Genomic DNA, 17,166 nt, shown 5'->3' with positions numbered 1-17,166 from the left:
TTCGCCTTTCGTTTCTGCTGCTGGTTGAAATCTGTAGGATGCTCGCACAGCGTGCTGAATGATTTAAGCCTATTTTGCTCGCTCAAAACTATTTTTAGTCGCAAATGCGAGTGCAGTGATTGGGCGGATCACCACACTGCCGACATTTTACTCCGCGCGTCACGGCACGCTGTTTGATTGCGTTATCAAAACACACTGCTATTATTCGGCCTTGCTTTTAACTTATTACTGAATACCGAATGTGTGTTTTTTTGTAATATTCGGCCGAATATATTCGGTTACCAAATATTCGGTGCATCCCTAGTTTCAAGTTTAACAAGAAATTGTATGGATTAAATAATAATCCTGTTTATAGAGGTTTCAGTTTCGGTGTAAACACTTTTAGAGGACTTTACACGCAGATAAGAAATGATGACAACAGGAACCCTTCCAAGAGGAAACAAATCTATAATCAATCTACAGTATGTGAGACTTTGTCACTCTAAAAAATGAGACAGTTGCACTTATTTGAAACACAAACACCACTGGGGATGAGCCTGATGGATAATGGGTGGATAAATCTCCTGCAATTCAATTTGATGAAACCACTTATGAGTCATTACGTGATGAAAGCACATTTGGTAAAATTACAAGTCTCTCCCTGATTGTTCTGCATGTGATATTTAAAAAAGCAAACAGCTCCTATCCTGTGAGGAGACATGCTGAGGGTGGATACATGCGGTGTGATGCTTTTTATTGATTCACAAAAACAAAACAATGGAATTACAACAAAGAAATGTGCACTCACAGAAGGTCCAACTTTGCCTTGAGGACCAGCGTCACCAGGGCGTCCAGTCAGGCCCTGTCAGAGAGGGAGAGAACGGAAACACAGACAAAATCCACGAGTCATCAGACACCTCTATGAAGACAAACGCCAGAGGAAGGTGGGAACATACGGCACCCTGGGAGACTGAATTTACACCTCCAATTGGCCCTGTGTGCCACAAGCAACTGTTCACTGCCTCCTAATGGAAATGTAAAATGTGAATGAGAGCGTATTTTAGGTTACTGACGTAAATGGGCTCTGTTTTCTACAGGTGGTTTGTTCAAACTTCCTCTGTGGTGATATAACACCAATTATATTGCTGCTGGGAAACGAAATCCTTCCAGGTGGAAGTACAAATGCTGTGAGTGAAAACCATGCATCTCCCAAACTGGTGACTGGTGAATTTAAAGGGTAATGCAAATTTATACATCAGTTTGTTCCGCATGGGGGTATGACACACCTTCTGAAAACAGTTGCATAATGTTTTCTGTGGCTCTGGAGATGCTTTGTCAAGTCTTATCTCAACTTGGGGACAGAGATTTCAAAGTTCAAAGGGGATCTCCACCAATTTTAAACATCAAAGTCTGTTTACAGGTCTTGGGGGGGTACGAGTGCATACGCAGAAAAAGTTGTATAGCCTCAAGTCTTTTGTGGCTCCAGAGGGAGCTCCACAAAGTCTGAAAAATGAAGTCATATGTCACTTGAATCAGAGTCGGATGCAGCTGAGGACTACAAGTTTGAAAAAAGTTAGAAAGAAGTGAGCTTATCAGACATCTGTGTAGCCCACCCATCATCTCTGCTGGAGGCTAGCCACTCAAGGCTACATTATCTGCCACTGGCATAATACAGCCCTATCACTGACCAAACTGTCAAGGGGTCAAGTTGCATAGTGAGTAACACAGGCACCAGGCAAGAAGGAAGAACATGTTGAATAAAAGAGATTAAATCTCTGGTTCACCACTTCTTATGTGTTATCTTATGGTGCAATGCTAAATTGATGGAATACTCTTTTAACAGAGAGGTAGCGCTGCAAACTGGAAAGGTTGTTTATCAGGCAGGTAGGATTTTATGGACAAATGAAGTCAGTTGCTTTGTCCAAATGTAGGATCCAGCGTTTTCTGGAACAAGGAACTAAAACTAAGGATATCTGAGCCTTCGCTGATTCAATTCTAACTCTTTCTCTGAATCTCTTTTGAGTCTCCAAACTTTAAGGAAGTGCAACAGTAAATCACTGGAGCGCCACTTTAAGTGTTAATTTCTGAGCTGAGAAAATGTTCTTACTCATTAAGTTAAATTAACAATTCAAAAAGCTATTGGATTAACTCAAAAACTGTCACCCAACAGTGTAATATCACATATCATGTGATGTCCTGTGGCCCAAGAAGACTTTTCCCCATTGATTTACATGGTGAAAGAGATGTCTGTAAATTAGTGGATAATTTTTTGGAGTGTCACAACGCCTGCCAAATGACTCATTTTACTATTAGAATGTGATCTGTTCAGTCCAGTAACATTTAGAGAGTCTCGAAAAAGCCATACGGTTGAATTATTTTATCCCCATTCAAGTTGGTGAAGCGCTAAATCGGAAGTAGCTGGCTCTATTGTGCCTCCTCTGGGCCACACGGCATGGAAGCAGCGCTGATCATCCAAGTAATTTCATATGCGGCAGTTGAACTTTTTTTTGGCTTCATGCACCACTGAGCAACTTTCATAGGAATGAACGGGGCCCTGCCTCCGACACTGTATCCAGTTCGCTTCATATATCCATGCCTTGGCCTCAGAAAAAAATTACTTTAAGGAGACAGATGGTTTTCACAAGACAGCAATGGTTCTATCAGCTGAGAGTTAAAACACAGCAACAAGATATGACTGGCTGATATCTTCAGCTAGATAATAATATATTAAATGTTTCCACAGAATGGATGACGCCTGACATTGTATGTGTTGTTTTGACATTGATGCATACAAAAGCTGCACAACTAGGTAACGAAGCTAAATAGTGTATTTAAAAAGCATTGATATGCATTGATGTGGTGATTGGAATCCATCTAAAAAAACATATTATTTTCTTATTTCTGCATGTTTTGCAGCATATTTTGGCAGGTAATCAACATCCAGATCTGTGGTACTGTAAATAAGTGAAGTGCTTACTCTGGCACCGGGCAGACCAGACTCTCCAGGGCGGCCAGGGTCACCGTTAGCACCCTTAGGACCACTGGCACCAGAGGGTCCACGCTCACCAGGGGCTCCCTGTGTTCATAGAGAGAAAGAAAACATGGGTTGGTCACTCAGTCAGTCACCAAGGAGGTGACACTTTAATTCTCAAACCACAGAGGAAATAAGTTTCCCTTTAGACAGGGCGAAGGAGTTTCATTGACCTGCAGGAGATGAGAAGATTAAAGTCTGACAGATTCATTTTGGTACAAAGGAAATTGTCGGGGAAGATAACGTTAAATGAGGTACTGGGTCTGGTAATATGGGACATGTAGGTCACTGGTGCATGATGGGGTACTGAGCTATGCTGCCATCCTGTGGCCAAAAGGTGGAATTACATGTATCACTGCTGCCTGAAAATGATCCTCAGATAAAGTGATGAGGAAACAAGTGTGCTGATGAATTTATGCACCTCACTGAACAAATGATATCAAAACTTTGTGCAGTTAAGCTTGATGTGAGAATTATTATGAGTTAATTAGAGAAAAATTAACTTCTAGAGATCATCAGGGACAAATGAGTCAATAAAATGCTCAGTGAAAGCTTTTGCCATTTGATTTTTTTTGTTTTCCCTTTCCACAGTGTGATTAGAAACAACTAATGACTAATGAAATTGCTTTTAAGTAATTCCCAAATTATCCGTTCTGTATTCCCAAAAATAAGATAGATCTCCAACTCTGTTTGTGCTTTGAAATGCTCAATATCTATGTATTCTTTAACAATGAATATGCCTCTGAAAGACATTTGTCAATTACAACATATCAGTGACACATTAAATTGGGAAAATCAAGGTTTTACAATAAGATGCATTTTTTTTTTAAATTATGCAAAACATTACAATTTTGTAGAGCTCATTGTTTATTATTAAGGAATACTGTAAACTATTTATAAGCACTATGGAGAGCAATTTTTAGTTTGTCCGTTTTGGGCTACTGTAAGACAAGATGGCTGACTCTGTGGAAAAGAGTGTGCACCGTATGTAGATATAAACGGCTCATTTCAAGGTAACAAAAACACAATTTGTATTTTCAGGTGGTTATAAACCAATGGAAACATAGTTATAAATAATATATTCCATTTCTCCCAATATGTCCCCTAAATCCTACACACTGGACCTTTAACTAAATTAATATGACTTTTTACAGTTTCTGTTATTGCCGCTACTGTTTGTACTTTAAAGGTGCCTAAAGGTGGAAATACTCCATTTTGGAAACATTTTGCCCAGTTTGTGTTAAAGTGGTGGGCTGCACAGGATCAACTGCAACTGACAAAAAGAAAAGTCCCACCCTATTCTGCAGAGGCTCACCACCCGAAGAGCTGTAAAGTTGTGTTGAAGTGGATTCATTTCCTGGCGAGAAGGAGAGCCTACAGAACTGTACACCGGCCAGTTAGAGGCCCAAAGAGTGCTGACTCTCTGTTCTCTAAAAAGTGCCACTGCAGAATAATGTCAGTTCTCATATTCTGCAAAGAAGGATTTGCACGTTGTGATGACACAACAGTACACTACTGTGCTAGAATTGTGAGAGCCTTATCTTTTCCATGGTTGGATTTAAATATTCATGGTGATGTGATTTTTAAGCAGTGTGAGTCCTACAGTGTGTGACAACATTGTTATTAGATGATTCAGAAATGTTATCATCTCACTGCAGCAGTCAAGAATAAATAGAAACCAATCACAATATGGAACCAAGCCTTTCTTAACAGTAATTTCCAAATGCAACATGCAGCAGATGGAGTAAGTTAATTGTCTGTTTCACAGATTTACACCAGTAACTACTGATGCATCAGCTGCATAAATTTCCTTATCTCTTTCTTCCTCTGCCAGGTCTGTTTCCTCTAAACACATCCGTGTTTATTTTCTGTTTCAGAGCATATTCTCTGCTCCAACAGCAGTAATAAAGATATCTTTCAGGAACGAGTGTAACTGTGATGATACTCACCTTGGGACCAGCCAGACCGTCTTGACCAGGGAAACCACGGTTACCGGGGGCTCCCTACAGAAAACACAAAACCACAGTCATTGTTATGATTATAACAACAATATCTGTAAGTCTCTGAATCTCACTGTGGTCCCTAAACAGGTTCCCAGGTGGTGACCATGAAAATAAAGTTTATTAAAAAACGCATTTTATTCAAATTAAAATTTGATTGAAATTATCCTTATTAAAAATGGAGAAACAGCTTCACACGCTCCAACATTTTCCAAATGTGTAATATACACATTTAAACAGCTCATTGCTGATTCAAAAGCAACAAAAACATTTTTGTTTTGGGACAAAGACTTAATAAATGGGCCATTCCATGTGTATAGTAAGAGATGTACAATATTGAAATATTTGACCGCCTTTGATATACAAATCTACACAGGAGGAAACCTGCTATTCTGTTATTCACTGGGGTGCTACAGCAGAGTGTTTCCAAGCAGCATACATTTACTTAAGCTATAAAATAACTTGTTTTTAACCAGTTCAATAGTACTCACTCTCTCTCCAGGAGGTCCAAGTGGTCCAGCAGCACCAGGCTCACCCCTGGGTCCTCTCTTGCCCTCTTCTCCTTGTGGGCCAGGAGGTCCCTGAACACCACCTGGTCCCTGGAAAACACATACGAAAATGACCACGTTACTACAGGAAGAAAGACTTACAAAAAAAAAAATACAGATATTAAATATAAATGAATACCAATGGTCATAATGTCTTTATACAACACCTGTCAAAACTAGGTTACAAAGTGCTTCACAATAAAAACAAGAATAAAGCTAGAAAAACATGTACAAGATGCAAAACAGGATAAAATAGTTTAAAGAGTAACAATTAATACCATCAGTTAAGAAAAAGCCAAACAAGAAAGTGAATTTTAAGAAGAGTCTGACTATTTGTAACTCCTGCACATGCAAATAATTATGTGAGGAATACTATCTAATTAAGAAAAGCTCATTAATTTGGGTTCACATGTTTTTTATTTCTCAGAATAAATGAAAAAGCTTCAGAAGTACCAGATTTGTTCACATAATTTAATTTGAAGTATCTTTAACTCACTGATTTCAAACTGAAGTGACACTTATTATTTTGCTAGATACAGTGTATGGGGGATATCCATGTTTGGATTTAGTTGAATAGTTGCCTGGGTCCAGGCCTTTGAATCTGCCCACTCATCCAAGTTGAATAACATCAGGGAAGTTGACTAGATGAACAATGACGGAATACTCACAATTTCTCCTTTGGGTCCAGCCTCGCCCTTGAACCCTGGGATACCTGGGTCTCCCTAAACAACGATGGAAGGACAAACAAAAGACAGTGAGACAAAGAGACACGTTGATGTCATGTTGTCTGTGCCATGGTATTATCTGGAACATATAATGAGCAACAAATTGCAAACTTGGACCCAGACTGTTTGCACACAACTGTAATAAAAGGGGCTATCTGCAGTTAATGAATGATTCAGTGAGAACATACGGATGTTCCTTTGGGCCCAAGAGGTCCAGTCGCTCCCTGAGGCCCAGGAGGCCCACGAGGTCCAGGGAAACCAGGAGCACCAGCAATACCAGGAGCACCCTACACAGGAAGAGACATGACGTCAGAATTATCCTTTGATCGGTGTACATAAGAAGACACTGGTTTGTGAAATGGTCTAACTTCTGCACTACAAAAGCCTCAGTGACAACTGTGTCTAAAACTGCAATGTTTAACTCAAAACCACTGACTTAGGCAGTGAAGAAGAGTCTCATATCAAGTTTTCAAGATGCAATGAGAAGCCTGAATGGAGTTTGAACTGTTCATCGAACAGATATGATTAGAGTGCCTCTGATTTTGGCTGTCCAGGTTTTCGTAATTCATGTGCCAGCCTGCTGCTTGCAAGACTGCGGAGTGTGTACTTTGGTGATTTGAAATGTATTACGATCATTTATGATACAAAAGTCCTGGCCTTCTGTATTTTAAAAGCAAACGTATTAGATATGCAACTTAGGCATACTAACTTCATGCATACCTCTAAAACAGAGTGTGTGAGAAAATATAATATATAATATAATATTAAAATAAACTTAAAATCAGATGGCTGCACCACAGAGCTGTATTATGTAAAATGAATAAGACTAGCTGTCAGGTGAAAAGGCAAGTCTGTAAAAATGTGTCTTTAAGACAAGCTTTAAATGCAGAAACAGTGTCTGCTGATAGAATACTAACTGGGAGACTGATCCAAAGCTGTGACAGTATAACACTCTATCACCCTTTGACCTTAACCTGGACTGTGGAACAGCTAGTAGACCTAACCCAGCAGATCTGAGAGGCCTTTTTGGACAGGAAGGAGTTCAGATTTAAGTGATGTACTCTGATGCCTGTCCGTGTAAAGCCTTATAAGTGATGAGTAAAATTTCAAAATGATTTCTAAGCAATTTGGTAACCAGTGCAGGGAGGCTAAAACTGGGTCGATGTCAAAAGAACATTTGGTCTTCGTCAGAAGTCTGGCTGCAGAATTCTGCACAGTCTGATGTTGAGCTACATCTCAGGCACTGACGCAGTACAAGCCGTTAAAATACTCCAGGCGTCAGGAAATAATAGCATTTTTTCTGTACTGCTAAAACATCACATTGTTCTGATCTTGGGAATATTCCTGAGTCGGTGGAGACATGATTGTACCATGGTTTTTGTGTTATGTCCAAAGCTTGGCTCAATATAGAAGATAACAACCCACAGCAGTGCTATTAATATTTAGGACAAGAGGACCAAGCAGTGGCTGGACTTGATCACGGAGGTGCTCAAGGCAGATTATCAGCACCTCTGTAGGTGGGTGAAAGTTTGAAATACAGACAAGCAAGAGTTTAAAACTTACAGCTGATCCTTTGGCTCCGGGGATACCATCAGTACCAGGGTTTCCCTGTAGAGGAAAAAAGACAAAGCAAGTGAATGCACTGCAAAAATCATAACTGGCCCTGATTCAGTTATTGTACTGTGAGTGATTGTCCTAATCTACAATGTTAAATCACGTAATCATTAACAGCCTTTCTACAGCTTCGTTCTCTCAGCACTGGAACTGCTTTGGTGGAAAAGGGGTGTCAGTGCATTAAAAAGCCTGAAAAATACATCAAGAAATATGCACACCACCAATATATAAACAAATAGAATACAGTGGTGTTGGGCATTGTATGGATAAAAACTCAACCTTACACAGCCCCCCTATGGCTAATATACTATGTTTTCCCTTTTAAATCCATGTTTATGGCATCACTTACAGAAGCACCAGAAGGTCCGGATGATCCAGGGGTGCCAGACTCTCCACGGGGTCCCTGAGCACCCTCAGGTCCACGAGCACCAGTAGGACCGGCTTCTCCCTGGTTAGCAAAAGAGAGGAAAGAAAAGAGATGACATTTAAGCAAAGGTCTTAGAAAGTTGTAATACACAATATGACATGTGTATTTCTAGCATTGAATTTTGCTCAAAAGTATTTATAAGTGTCTAAACTTTAAATAAGAAAACAGCAAAACACTTTGAAAATCACCACATTAAAAATGAGTTAAGTGTCAAAGAGGAGCTCATCTAATAGGTTTGATAAATCTTAAAACATACAGAATGAAAGAGGGTATTAAAAATATATGTAACATTAGCTGCAAGGGTGCAGAGTCAGAAAAGTGTAAATACTGCAAATATAGTGTGAATATAAGGTATAGAATCAAAGACACCCCCCATATTGTAAATAAGTGAAGAAAGAAGAGCAGCCCAAGAACAACAAACTTGAACTCTGATAAATGAAGAGGTTGTGATAGGCTACTAAAACAGGAAGTGAGATATCAATGTTGCCACATGATAAATCCATTCAGCAGGAGCGTAGCACCAAATTCTGGAGCCTATGCATAAGTTTTCCCTGAGGGGTCCCCACCCTTCCTCTCGATCCATATCTCTCTCACACACCTTTTGAATTTTTTTTAACAGAGTCTGTTTGCTTTCTTTCTTTTCTTTTCTTTGGAAACCAGGTTTCCCTTTCTTGATAAAAGACATGGCACACTGGTGATCACTCACTCAGCTCTAGCTGCATTTAGAGACAAATCCTAGTGCAGCAGGGGGCATAAACCATTTTGTGTCTTTGAGTGGCAAGAAGGGCCTTAGAGAGCTTTCACATTTTTTTAATTATTATTATTATTATTATTATTATTATTTACTTGAAAATTTTAAATTTATGCCACTTTTACCCACTTCAATAGAAGAGTTACTTTTTGTTGCAGTTACTTTGCAGATGAAGAATTTACATAAATACAAGGCATTGTTATACAGTAGGCTAAGTGAAGCCAACTGAGAAGTATATAAAGTGACTAAAAATTAGCTGTAGCGCAGTGGCTACGATATTGAAATTGTGCTTCCATGTTAATGCATCAATAATAATAATAATAACAATAACAATGCATTCAATGCAACACTGAGAGAAACCACTTTGGCGGTAACGTTATAGTGAGTTCCTTTTACTTTTACACCTAAAGTACATTTCCCTGATAATATTTAGGCCTAACCTACATACTCTATTTAAGTAGCTTTAGTATCTTTTACTTAAGTAATGTTAATTTGTCACAAAGTATTTTTAATTTAATTTTTATTTCTACTTTTACTGAAGTAAAATATACTAATGCTTTTCTGTAGTGTCCACTTTTAACCTAGCCTAACTGCTATAAACATTTATGCTAACCTACCGTTAGCCTACACCTGCTGATGTAGCATTTCACAAGCTAGCTAGCTGGCTCAATATGACGGTTTAGCTTAAGGAGCTAATCGAATTCCCTGCTGCAACTCCACCTTAAATGTCGCGAGAGTTGAGGTAGGGTAGATACAGATATCGGCAGGGTAACAAACTTCGCCATACACCGGTGTTACCGGAAGCTATGTTTTCCCTGTCAAGTGTGGACAGTTTGAGGACGCTGCAACTTTGACGTGACTCAACATGGAGCGCTCTGTTTCACTTCAGCAGGTTAGTAACACTATTTTCTATTTCTACTAACATGAACTGTTACACAGTAAGTTATGAGTAGATGTCTGTTGGCTCTGTTTCAATGAATTTATGTGTTTCTGCCTTCTGCTTTAGAGTGCTAGCTTCTGCTGCTGTTGGCTAATTTCTAATCTTGTGTGAATGTCATCATCCTATGTGATGTACCTTGTGGTTGCTGTTTGTTATGTGAACTGCGAAGTTGCCATGCTGTTAGACAGCATATTTCAATGATGTGACAGTTTGCTTTATGATTTCAATGATGTGACAGTTACCGCACTACTTGCATCTGAGTTATGCTGTTTATGGTTTATACTGCTGCTGCACACAGTGACAGCCTTATTTTTTCCATATGCTGCTTTTCATAATTGTAATTAGAAATTGCTTGCTACCTAAAGTGTAAGTCATAATTATATTCTTTTTAGCCCACTGATGAATTTAGGTCCATCTCAGTTTACTATGTACTGTACAATGAGGGCTTAGCATAGACACAATATACTGTAAAGTAAAGTGGCTTGGACCAAGCTAAACAACATTATGCCAGCTTGTCTCCCTCTTCCATGCCCTCACCTATGAGGAGTGGAGCTGTACCATGAGAGTTATGAAATGCATAGGAGTTATTACTGGAGCTTCTGAAGGAGTTCTAACAGGAGTGGTGTATTTGTTTGGGTGTTAGGTTCAAATATCAACATACTGTCTCCAGATTTGCTGACTCCACCTTTAAGTGGACAAAATAATGTACTGACTGTCTCTTTAATGTCGTTACAAAGCGTGTTATCCAAAGCCAGGTGCATAATGTTTTGCAGACCCTCTGGTTCAGTATAACAGTAAGACTTGATCCACCATTCAGAGGTCGATATTTCAAGCTCTGGCCTCCCTTTGGACCCCAGCCACAGATGTTACCACACAGGTGGTGTGCAGCTTTTCAGCATGTTGGTGAATGGAATTCCTTTGCTGTTGCTGCAGCTTTGTAGACTTCTCAGACTCAATAGTATGACATAATAGAGTGTTAACAAAAATGATGATGTAGTAAACTGAATTGGTCTTTTCCCTAAGCTCACTGTCAGGGCCAGTATTTTACTGGCTCTGAGACTAAGGTGAAATGTGGGACACTGGAAGGAACATCTGGCAGTTTTATGAAAAGTTATGGAAAAAATCTTAGAGACAGTAGCTTTGCTTTTATAAATAACAACAGGAGCTGGGCAAAAGTTGTCTTGGTTAGATCACAGACTGTCAAAAAAAGTGGATGCATCTGGGTCTGAAAAGTGAGGTCAATGTGAAGTGCCTTAAACCTGCATTCTTTCTTATGGTCAGCAGGGGGCGACTCCACTGGTTGCAAAAAATGTCAGATTGTATAGAGGTCTATGAGAAAATGACTCACTTGATTTATTACCTTAGTAAACATGTGAAGTTTATGGTCTCAGTTGCTAGTTTCAAGTCTTCTTCAATACAGTAGGATGTGGAAATTTTGATCCCATTTAAAGTAAAAAAAATACATGATAAAGCGGGGTATGCCATAGGGCGTGGCTAGGGATGAAACAGGTACCTGTTTTACAATTAACCACTGTAGTGTAATTCCTGTCAATTAGTATTACCATTTCAATTTTAATAAACAATAAAATCGTGTTTAATTACCATGCTTTGAAAAACTGATGGTAAATACTCATCAATCAAAGTTAGCAACAGTCTAAACAGATGCAAACGCAGGTGCAGCAACACAGGTTTGTTTTGCTACTCCCTTGTGTCTAGAGTAGGCATGCAGCAGGCAAACCCAGCGATTGTACTTGTCTCTTGTTTTCTTGTCCCCTGCTGTGACAAAAATACCCAAGCAAGCTTTTAAAAAACATTTCTAATGTTAATGCACACTTGATATAGTTTTCACATGGTTACATAAGGTATTGGGGGTAAGTTATTATTATAATGTTTATGCAAACCAAAAAGTGCTTCTAATTTTATTTGTGGTTTTGGAGTAAAAATTGTTGAAATGATTTCAGTGTTGATATCAGTACCTTTTTTTAAGATTATTTTTTGGGCCTTTTGCCTTTATTGGATGGGACGGTGTGGGGTGGGGGGAGGGGGAGTGGGGGATGGCGTGTGGCAGGGGGCTGCAGGCTGGAGTCGAGCCTGCGGCCTCATCAGCAAGGTGGTGCCTCTGTGCTTGGGGCGCAGGCACTATCCACTAAGCTACCGCTGCCCGGGTATCAGTACCTTTTATGCACATTTTAACTACACTGTGATAATCCTGATTAACGTGATAATTTTGGTCACTATAATGATATGAAATTTTCATATCGTTTCATCTCTAGGTGTCTCACGTGAGAAGTTGCTACCATGGCGGTGTCTTCAGGTTCTCAGTCAGATCTAACCCAGCTCCTCCCTAGCTCCACCCTCTCATCCAAATACAGTCACTTCTGGCTCCGAAAAAAAACAAGATGGCAACGGCCAAAATAGAGTGAGTGCAACACTTTCATACTCTGAAAACCAAGCCCACTGGAAGGGGCTGAAACACTAACTAAATGTCTGTCACTAGCTAAAACATCAGATTTCAGCATGCCATTATTTAAGCAACAAATGTCTAGCAGAGAGGAAAATGTATATTGACAAACTCAATATTGTCAATTTATCTCAGTGTCCCCTTTCCCTGCCTCGCTTATATTGAAGGAATGATCCCACTGAATGGTCAGAATTTGAAATTATTGATCAAATCACCTGCTAAGATCATGTAAGATCAGAACCAGGCCTTGCATCAAACTCTCTGCTTTGTCTGGCCAATTTAGCAATTAACTTTTTTGTGAGTGTCAGGATCCCTTACTTTTCCCATTCTTCCTGCTGGTGCTACTTTTCTTATTGCAGCTTGTATCCACATTTGTCTTCCTAAAAGCTAAAATCTTAGTTCTGGGTTCTTTACCCACCACACAGCAGCTTTTAGGCATTTTCTGTTGTTTGCTTGCAGAGGAAAGTGACAAGGAAGCACATTCACATAATACCAAGGTCACTGAAAGCGATGAGTTGTTTTCCCCTCTGGTGTGGGTGGGATTTAATTGCACTCTGTCTCTTTGCCACACTCAAGGCTTAAAAACAGGAGTCCACAAACCAACGGGTGGTTGGTTGGGTGATGTCACAGTGGGTTCACAGTTGGGTTACATCCTCTCAGTTCAGGAGCGCAGTTTATTCAGTGGAGGTTCAAATAGGCGTGTTGTTTTTGTCTAACTAGCTTTTTACTGTGTTAGTCTTGGGTCTTGTTTATACTGCAAAGCCTCGCTCATAGAGAGCAGAAAGGAAATGACTAAAACGAGGCTGTTTTTCATGAGCTCTCAGGCTGTTGAAGGTACAACACAATAACGTTATAGGAGAGTTTTAACATATCTCACCATGGGACACTTCCTCGAATATTAGCAAGTCGCACAAAGACACACATTCACACACAGGTTCACAAACTCTCCTGCAGACAGGCATAAAGTGTTTATGGTTGTAAGTTGATACTATACATAAACACACACACAGACACACATTTTCACATCTTGAGTGTAGCTTGCCTCGATTACTTCAAGGGAAACTCCTGGATTTTGTAAAGAGATACTCTATTTGTAATTCCTAAAAGATTTCCCAAACTATCAAGGAGCCTGCAGAAGAAAACAAACCACCAGCTCTGGGCCCTGGAGCACAGAGCTCAGCCTGTCTGCCAGTGCAGGAGGAATAAATCAGGTACAAAGCAGGGAGAGAAAAGAAGAAAAAGACAGTAAGAGGGAGTGAGAGAGGGAGAGTAACACTTTAAACCCCCCTCCTCCCTAATTTTCCACACAGATGGAGGCTTAAAGCACTTTTCAATGCAGAGCAGCCGTCTCAGATTTCACTTAAGCATTTCAACTTGTCCCCACAAAATCCTCCCTGAGCTGCGTGCCGCCATTTTCTGAGATATTAACTTTTTAAAATTTGATTGAAGGAAGTCTTATACACAGAATTCATAAAACCCACGATTTTGCACCTGCTTTACACGCAACTTTGTTTTTGTTGTGAAAAAGTCTAAGGTAAGAGGGCGGAAGATCAATTGTGTGGTTAGTTTTCTCATAGAAAGGAAGGGACAGATACAGACACGGTTACTTACTCTGATTCACAGAACAAACACAACACAGGAGAAGAGGAAGAGGAAGTCAGGGTGACTTACCTTTGAGCCAGGAGAGCCAGGGAAGCCTGGAGCTCCAGAGGGACCGACAGGGCCCTACAGAGAGGGAAAGACAGTTTGTCAGCTCAGCTATTAATAACTGACACATCCAGGTGTGGAGGTGAAGAGACTACAATCATACTGCAGTGGGGGTTGTGTGTGAAGACATGGGGATAGATTTCATATGCAGCATTTCTTACTAAATCTCAAAGGATTAAAATGAATTAAATGAAGATAAAAATGATACTTACAGGGGGACCAGCAGGACCGGGCAAGCCATCATTTCCACGTGCACCCTGAAATAAACACATTAGCAACACATGGCATCAAAAACTTTGGCCCTGTTTTAGACAAACTATTCAGATCAGGACACTTACAGGGGAGTACATTATTACACCTGACATATTGAAGTCCTTTGAATTATAGTGCAATTATTTTGTTAGCAAGTGCCAGTTAACAAGTAAAAGAAATAATCTGATTTAGAATATACTCAAAGAATATGCTCCACAACATCTTATCTAATGGTTCTCAACCAGGGGTTTGTTTTCACTATATAATTCGCTCTAAAAGTGAAACCATTGTCAGTAAAAGTCACAGTCAAGTAGTAGTAGTCATTAGGGTTGGGTACCGTTCACATTTGAACCAGTACAGGACCTGTAATTTGGTACCATTACTCAGCAGCACCTTTTTTGGTACTTTACCTTCTTTGTAATAATCAAAATGTAAGTTTCAAACTAGCTGCAGAGGCAGTGTATCACACATACAGATAATCTTCTGTCTCTGTCTGTCTGCTTGTGTATTAGGGTTGCAGTGATATACTGGTTTTAAAGTATACTGTGATATAAAAGTTAATGGTTATCGTACTGTGTACATTTGCTCATCTACGATATTGAAAAAAAATTGCAACTGGATGGAAAATCTCCCCTTTATTTTAGTTACTTTCAAAGAGGACACTTTTCACATATATTTCCACTAACAAAATGGCTTAGAGTTTCAATTATAGTCATGAAAAGTTTGTTTGACCAAAAATAACCCTTCCATTTTCATTGCTTTAAGGCTCATTCTGACTGATAATAATATAAATTCTTTAATACTGTGATACCGGGATATCTTCAGAGATGGTTATATCGTACTATGAAAATCTCACACACTTGCAACCCTATTGTGTATATATGTGTGTATGTGTGTGTGCTGATCTAGCAGTGCTACTAGGCAATTACTAAAATAATGGCCGACAGTGGCCGACAGAGCTCCATAGCTAACCCTCAACCCCACCATTTTCACCTAGACGCGCTCTCAGGTACAAAAACGTCGATGGATTTAACGTGAATCTGTACTCCGTAGAATCAACATAATTTGGTTGATAACCTTAGAAGTACTGAGTTTGGTTCCCAACCCTAGTATTCATAGTGAGTATTATGATAATAGGTTTCACTTCCTCCACAGTTATCTCCTCAACTGTAGGTGACAAGTATTCTATTCTGGTCTAAATCATATCTACTGTAACAACCAAAATCTTTGAAGTGACATCTTATCAAATGGGGGTCCAATATGTGTATCAATGTAGGAGTCGTTAACACAAGAAAAGTTGAGAACCACTGATTTAATCCATCTATTGTGAATCAGAAGATAATTTTTAGATAAGAGACGACACTCACAGCAACTCCACTGGGTCCAGGACGGCCTCTCTCACCAGGCAAACCGCGAGGTCCCTGTGTAGGTGAGGGAGATAACAAGAAACCTTATCAATCACTTTACCATCATAACTGAAACGACATTTGCATGTCATTTTTGTTTTCATGTGTTGTTGTTAAATGTTCACAGTTACACACCATTGGTCCAGGAGCGCCATTCTCACCAGGAGCACCAGCCTCACCCTAAAGACAGAAAGAAATATTTTAATTAGTTATCTTGGCAACAATTACTCTTCCTTGAATCAATGAAATACCATTTCATATAAATTGTTGCTGATGTTTTGCTAAACCCTCTCTACTTGGGTCAACACAGGGAGGAAAGAGAAACAGAAGTGATGCCTTAATTAACTGCAGAAGTGAAATCCCACCTTAGCCCCAACAGCTCCAGTCTCTCCCTTTGCACCATCAAGACCTGGATAGCCCTGAAAGAAAAAGCAGAGAGGCAATGCACAGTTAGGAAAATGATAAACAACCAGCTAATATTCCTGGAAAACATTAATAGAAAAACAAACTCACTCTGTGTCCCTTGATGCCAGGCAGGCCAGGAGTTCCTGGGAATCCACGAGCTCCCTATGATTCAAGAGGAGACAGGATGCAGGACATTAATATAGAGACAGCAAACACTGACATGCTGAATGACCTTTGTTTGAATGTCCAATCAAGACATCCCATTATGGTTCAAAATAGTTCTAAAATGAATGTTTTGCAGATGTCACATGGCTGTTAGCTGGATGTCCTTCTAAATACATAAATATTGACCCACATGAGACTCCCGGTCCCCTGGGTGAAATACTGCTTTATCCATTCGTCAACCACAACCTTATCTTTGTAGTACGTTACCTAACTTTCTGGCAAAAAGCCCTGAAGGCTATCCTCCAGTGTGCGATCAGAGTCAGCTTGGATAAAGACTTTTGACTCTTACACACACCACAGACTTAAAATGATGAGACAGGATTATTAATCATGTAGAAATACATAAATGCCATAAACATCTTTTTTATGTTTAAAAAATGGTTGTTGCTTAATACTAGTGTTTGGGTGTGGAGTGGACGTCACAGTGTGGCTGTCTGATCACAACCATTTCACAATTAGATAGACAAATTGTCAATAAAATGTTATATGTAAACCAAAAAAGTATCTGCATGCATTTGAAAACAAAGTCGCCACCTGTCCGTCTGCATCATAACTGCATTGCAGTTTTTGGCATCTGACCAGGAACATTTTTGGCTAGTAGGCTTGGGCGGTATCTCTTTTTTCATACCTTCATACCTTTCTGATGATAGAAGTCATCCCTTAGATACTTATGTCCCGTATAATAATGAATAGAT

The 17,166-nt window shown here is 39.6% G+C and overlaps 1 protein-coding gene across 2 annotated transcripts in view; it reads right to left on the bottom strand.

Moving 5' to 3' along the window:
- The window catches only part of col2a1b (collagen, type II, alpha 1b), a 72,159-nt gene that overhangs the window by 32,629 nt on the left and 22,364 nt on the right, over window positions 1-17,166 (bottom strand). For both annotated transcript variants that reach the window (XM_033626350.2, XM_033626351.2), the window contains 14 exons: window positions 16,355-16,408; window positions 16,207-16,260; window positions 15,977-16,021; window positions 15,803-15,856; window positions 14,396-14,440; window positions 14,148-14,201; window positions 8,247-8,345; window positions 7,847-7,891; window positions 6,472-6,570; window positions 6,227-6,280; window positions 5,502-5,609; window positions 4,960-5,013; window positions 2,957-3,055; window positions 788-841 (listed from right to left, as the gene is read on the bottom strand). In XM_033626350.2, coding sequence (XP_033482241.2) covers window positions 788-841; window positions 2,957-3,055; window positions 4,960-5,013; window positions 5,502-5,609; window positions 6,227-6,280; window positions 6,472-6,570; window positions 7,847-7,891; window positions 8,247-8,345; window positions 14,148-14,201; window positions 14,396-14,440; window positions 15,803-15,856; window positions 15,977-16,021; window positions 16,207-16,260; window positions 16,355-16,408 — 918 coding nt within the window. The remainder of the gene's footprint in view (window positions 1-787; window positions 842-2,956; window positions 3,056-4,959; window positions 5,014-5,501; window positions 5,610-6,226; window positions 6,281-6,471; window positions 6,571-7,846; window positions 7,892-8,246; window positions 8,346-14,147; window positions 14,202-14,395; window positions 14,441-15,802; window positions 15,857-15,976; window positions 16,022-16,206; window positions 16,261-16,354; window positions 16,409-17,166) is intronic.

Source organism: Epinephelus lanceolatus, chromosome 1 (genome assembly GCF_041903045.1).
Source record: "Epinephelus lanceolatus isolate andai-2023 chromosome 1, ASM4190304v1, whole genome shotgun sequence".
Taxonomy (NCBI): Eukaryota; Metazoa; Chordata; class Actinopteri; order Perciformes; family Serranidae; genus Epinephelus; species Epinephelus lanceolatus.
Note: the sequence above shows the minus strand (reverse complement) of the source record. Positions and strands in the feature narration are given on the sequence as shown.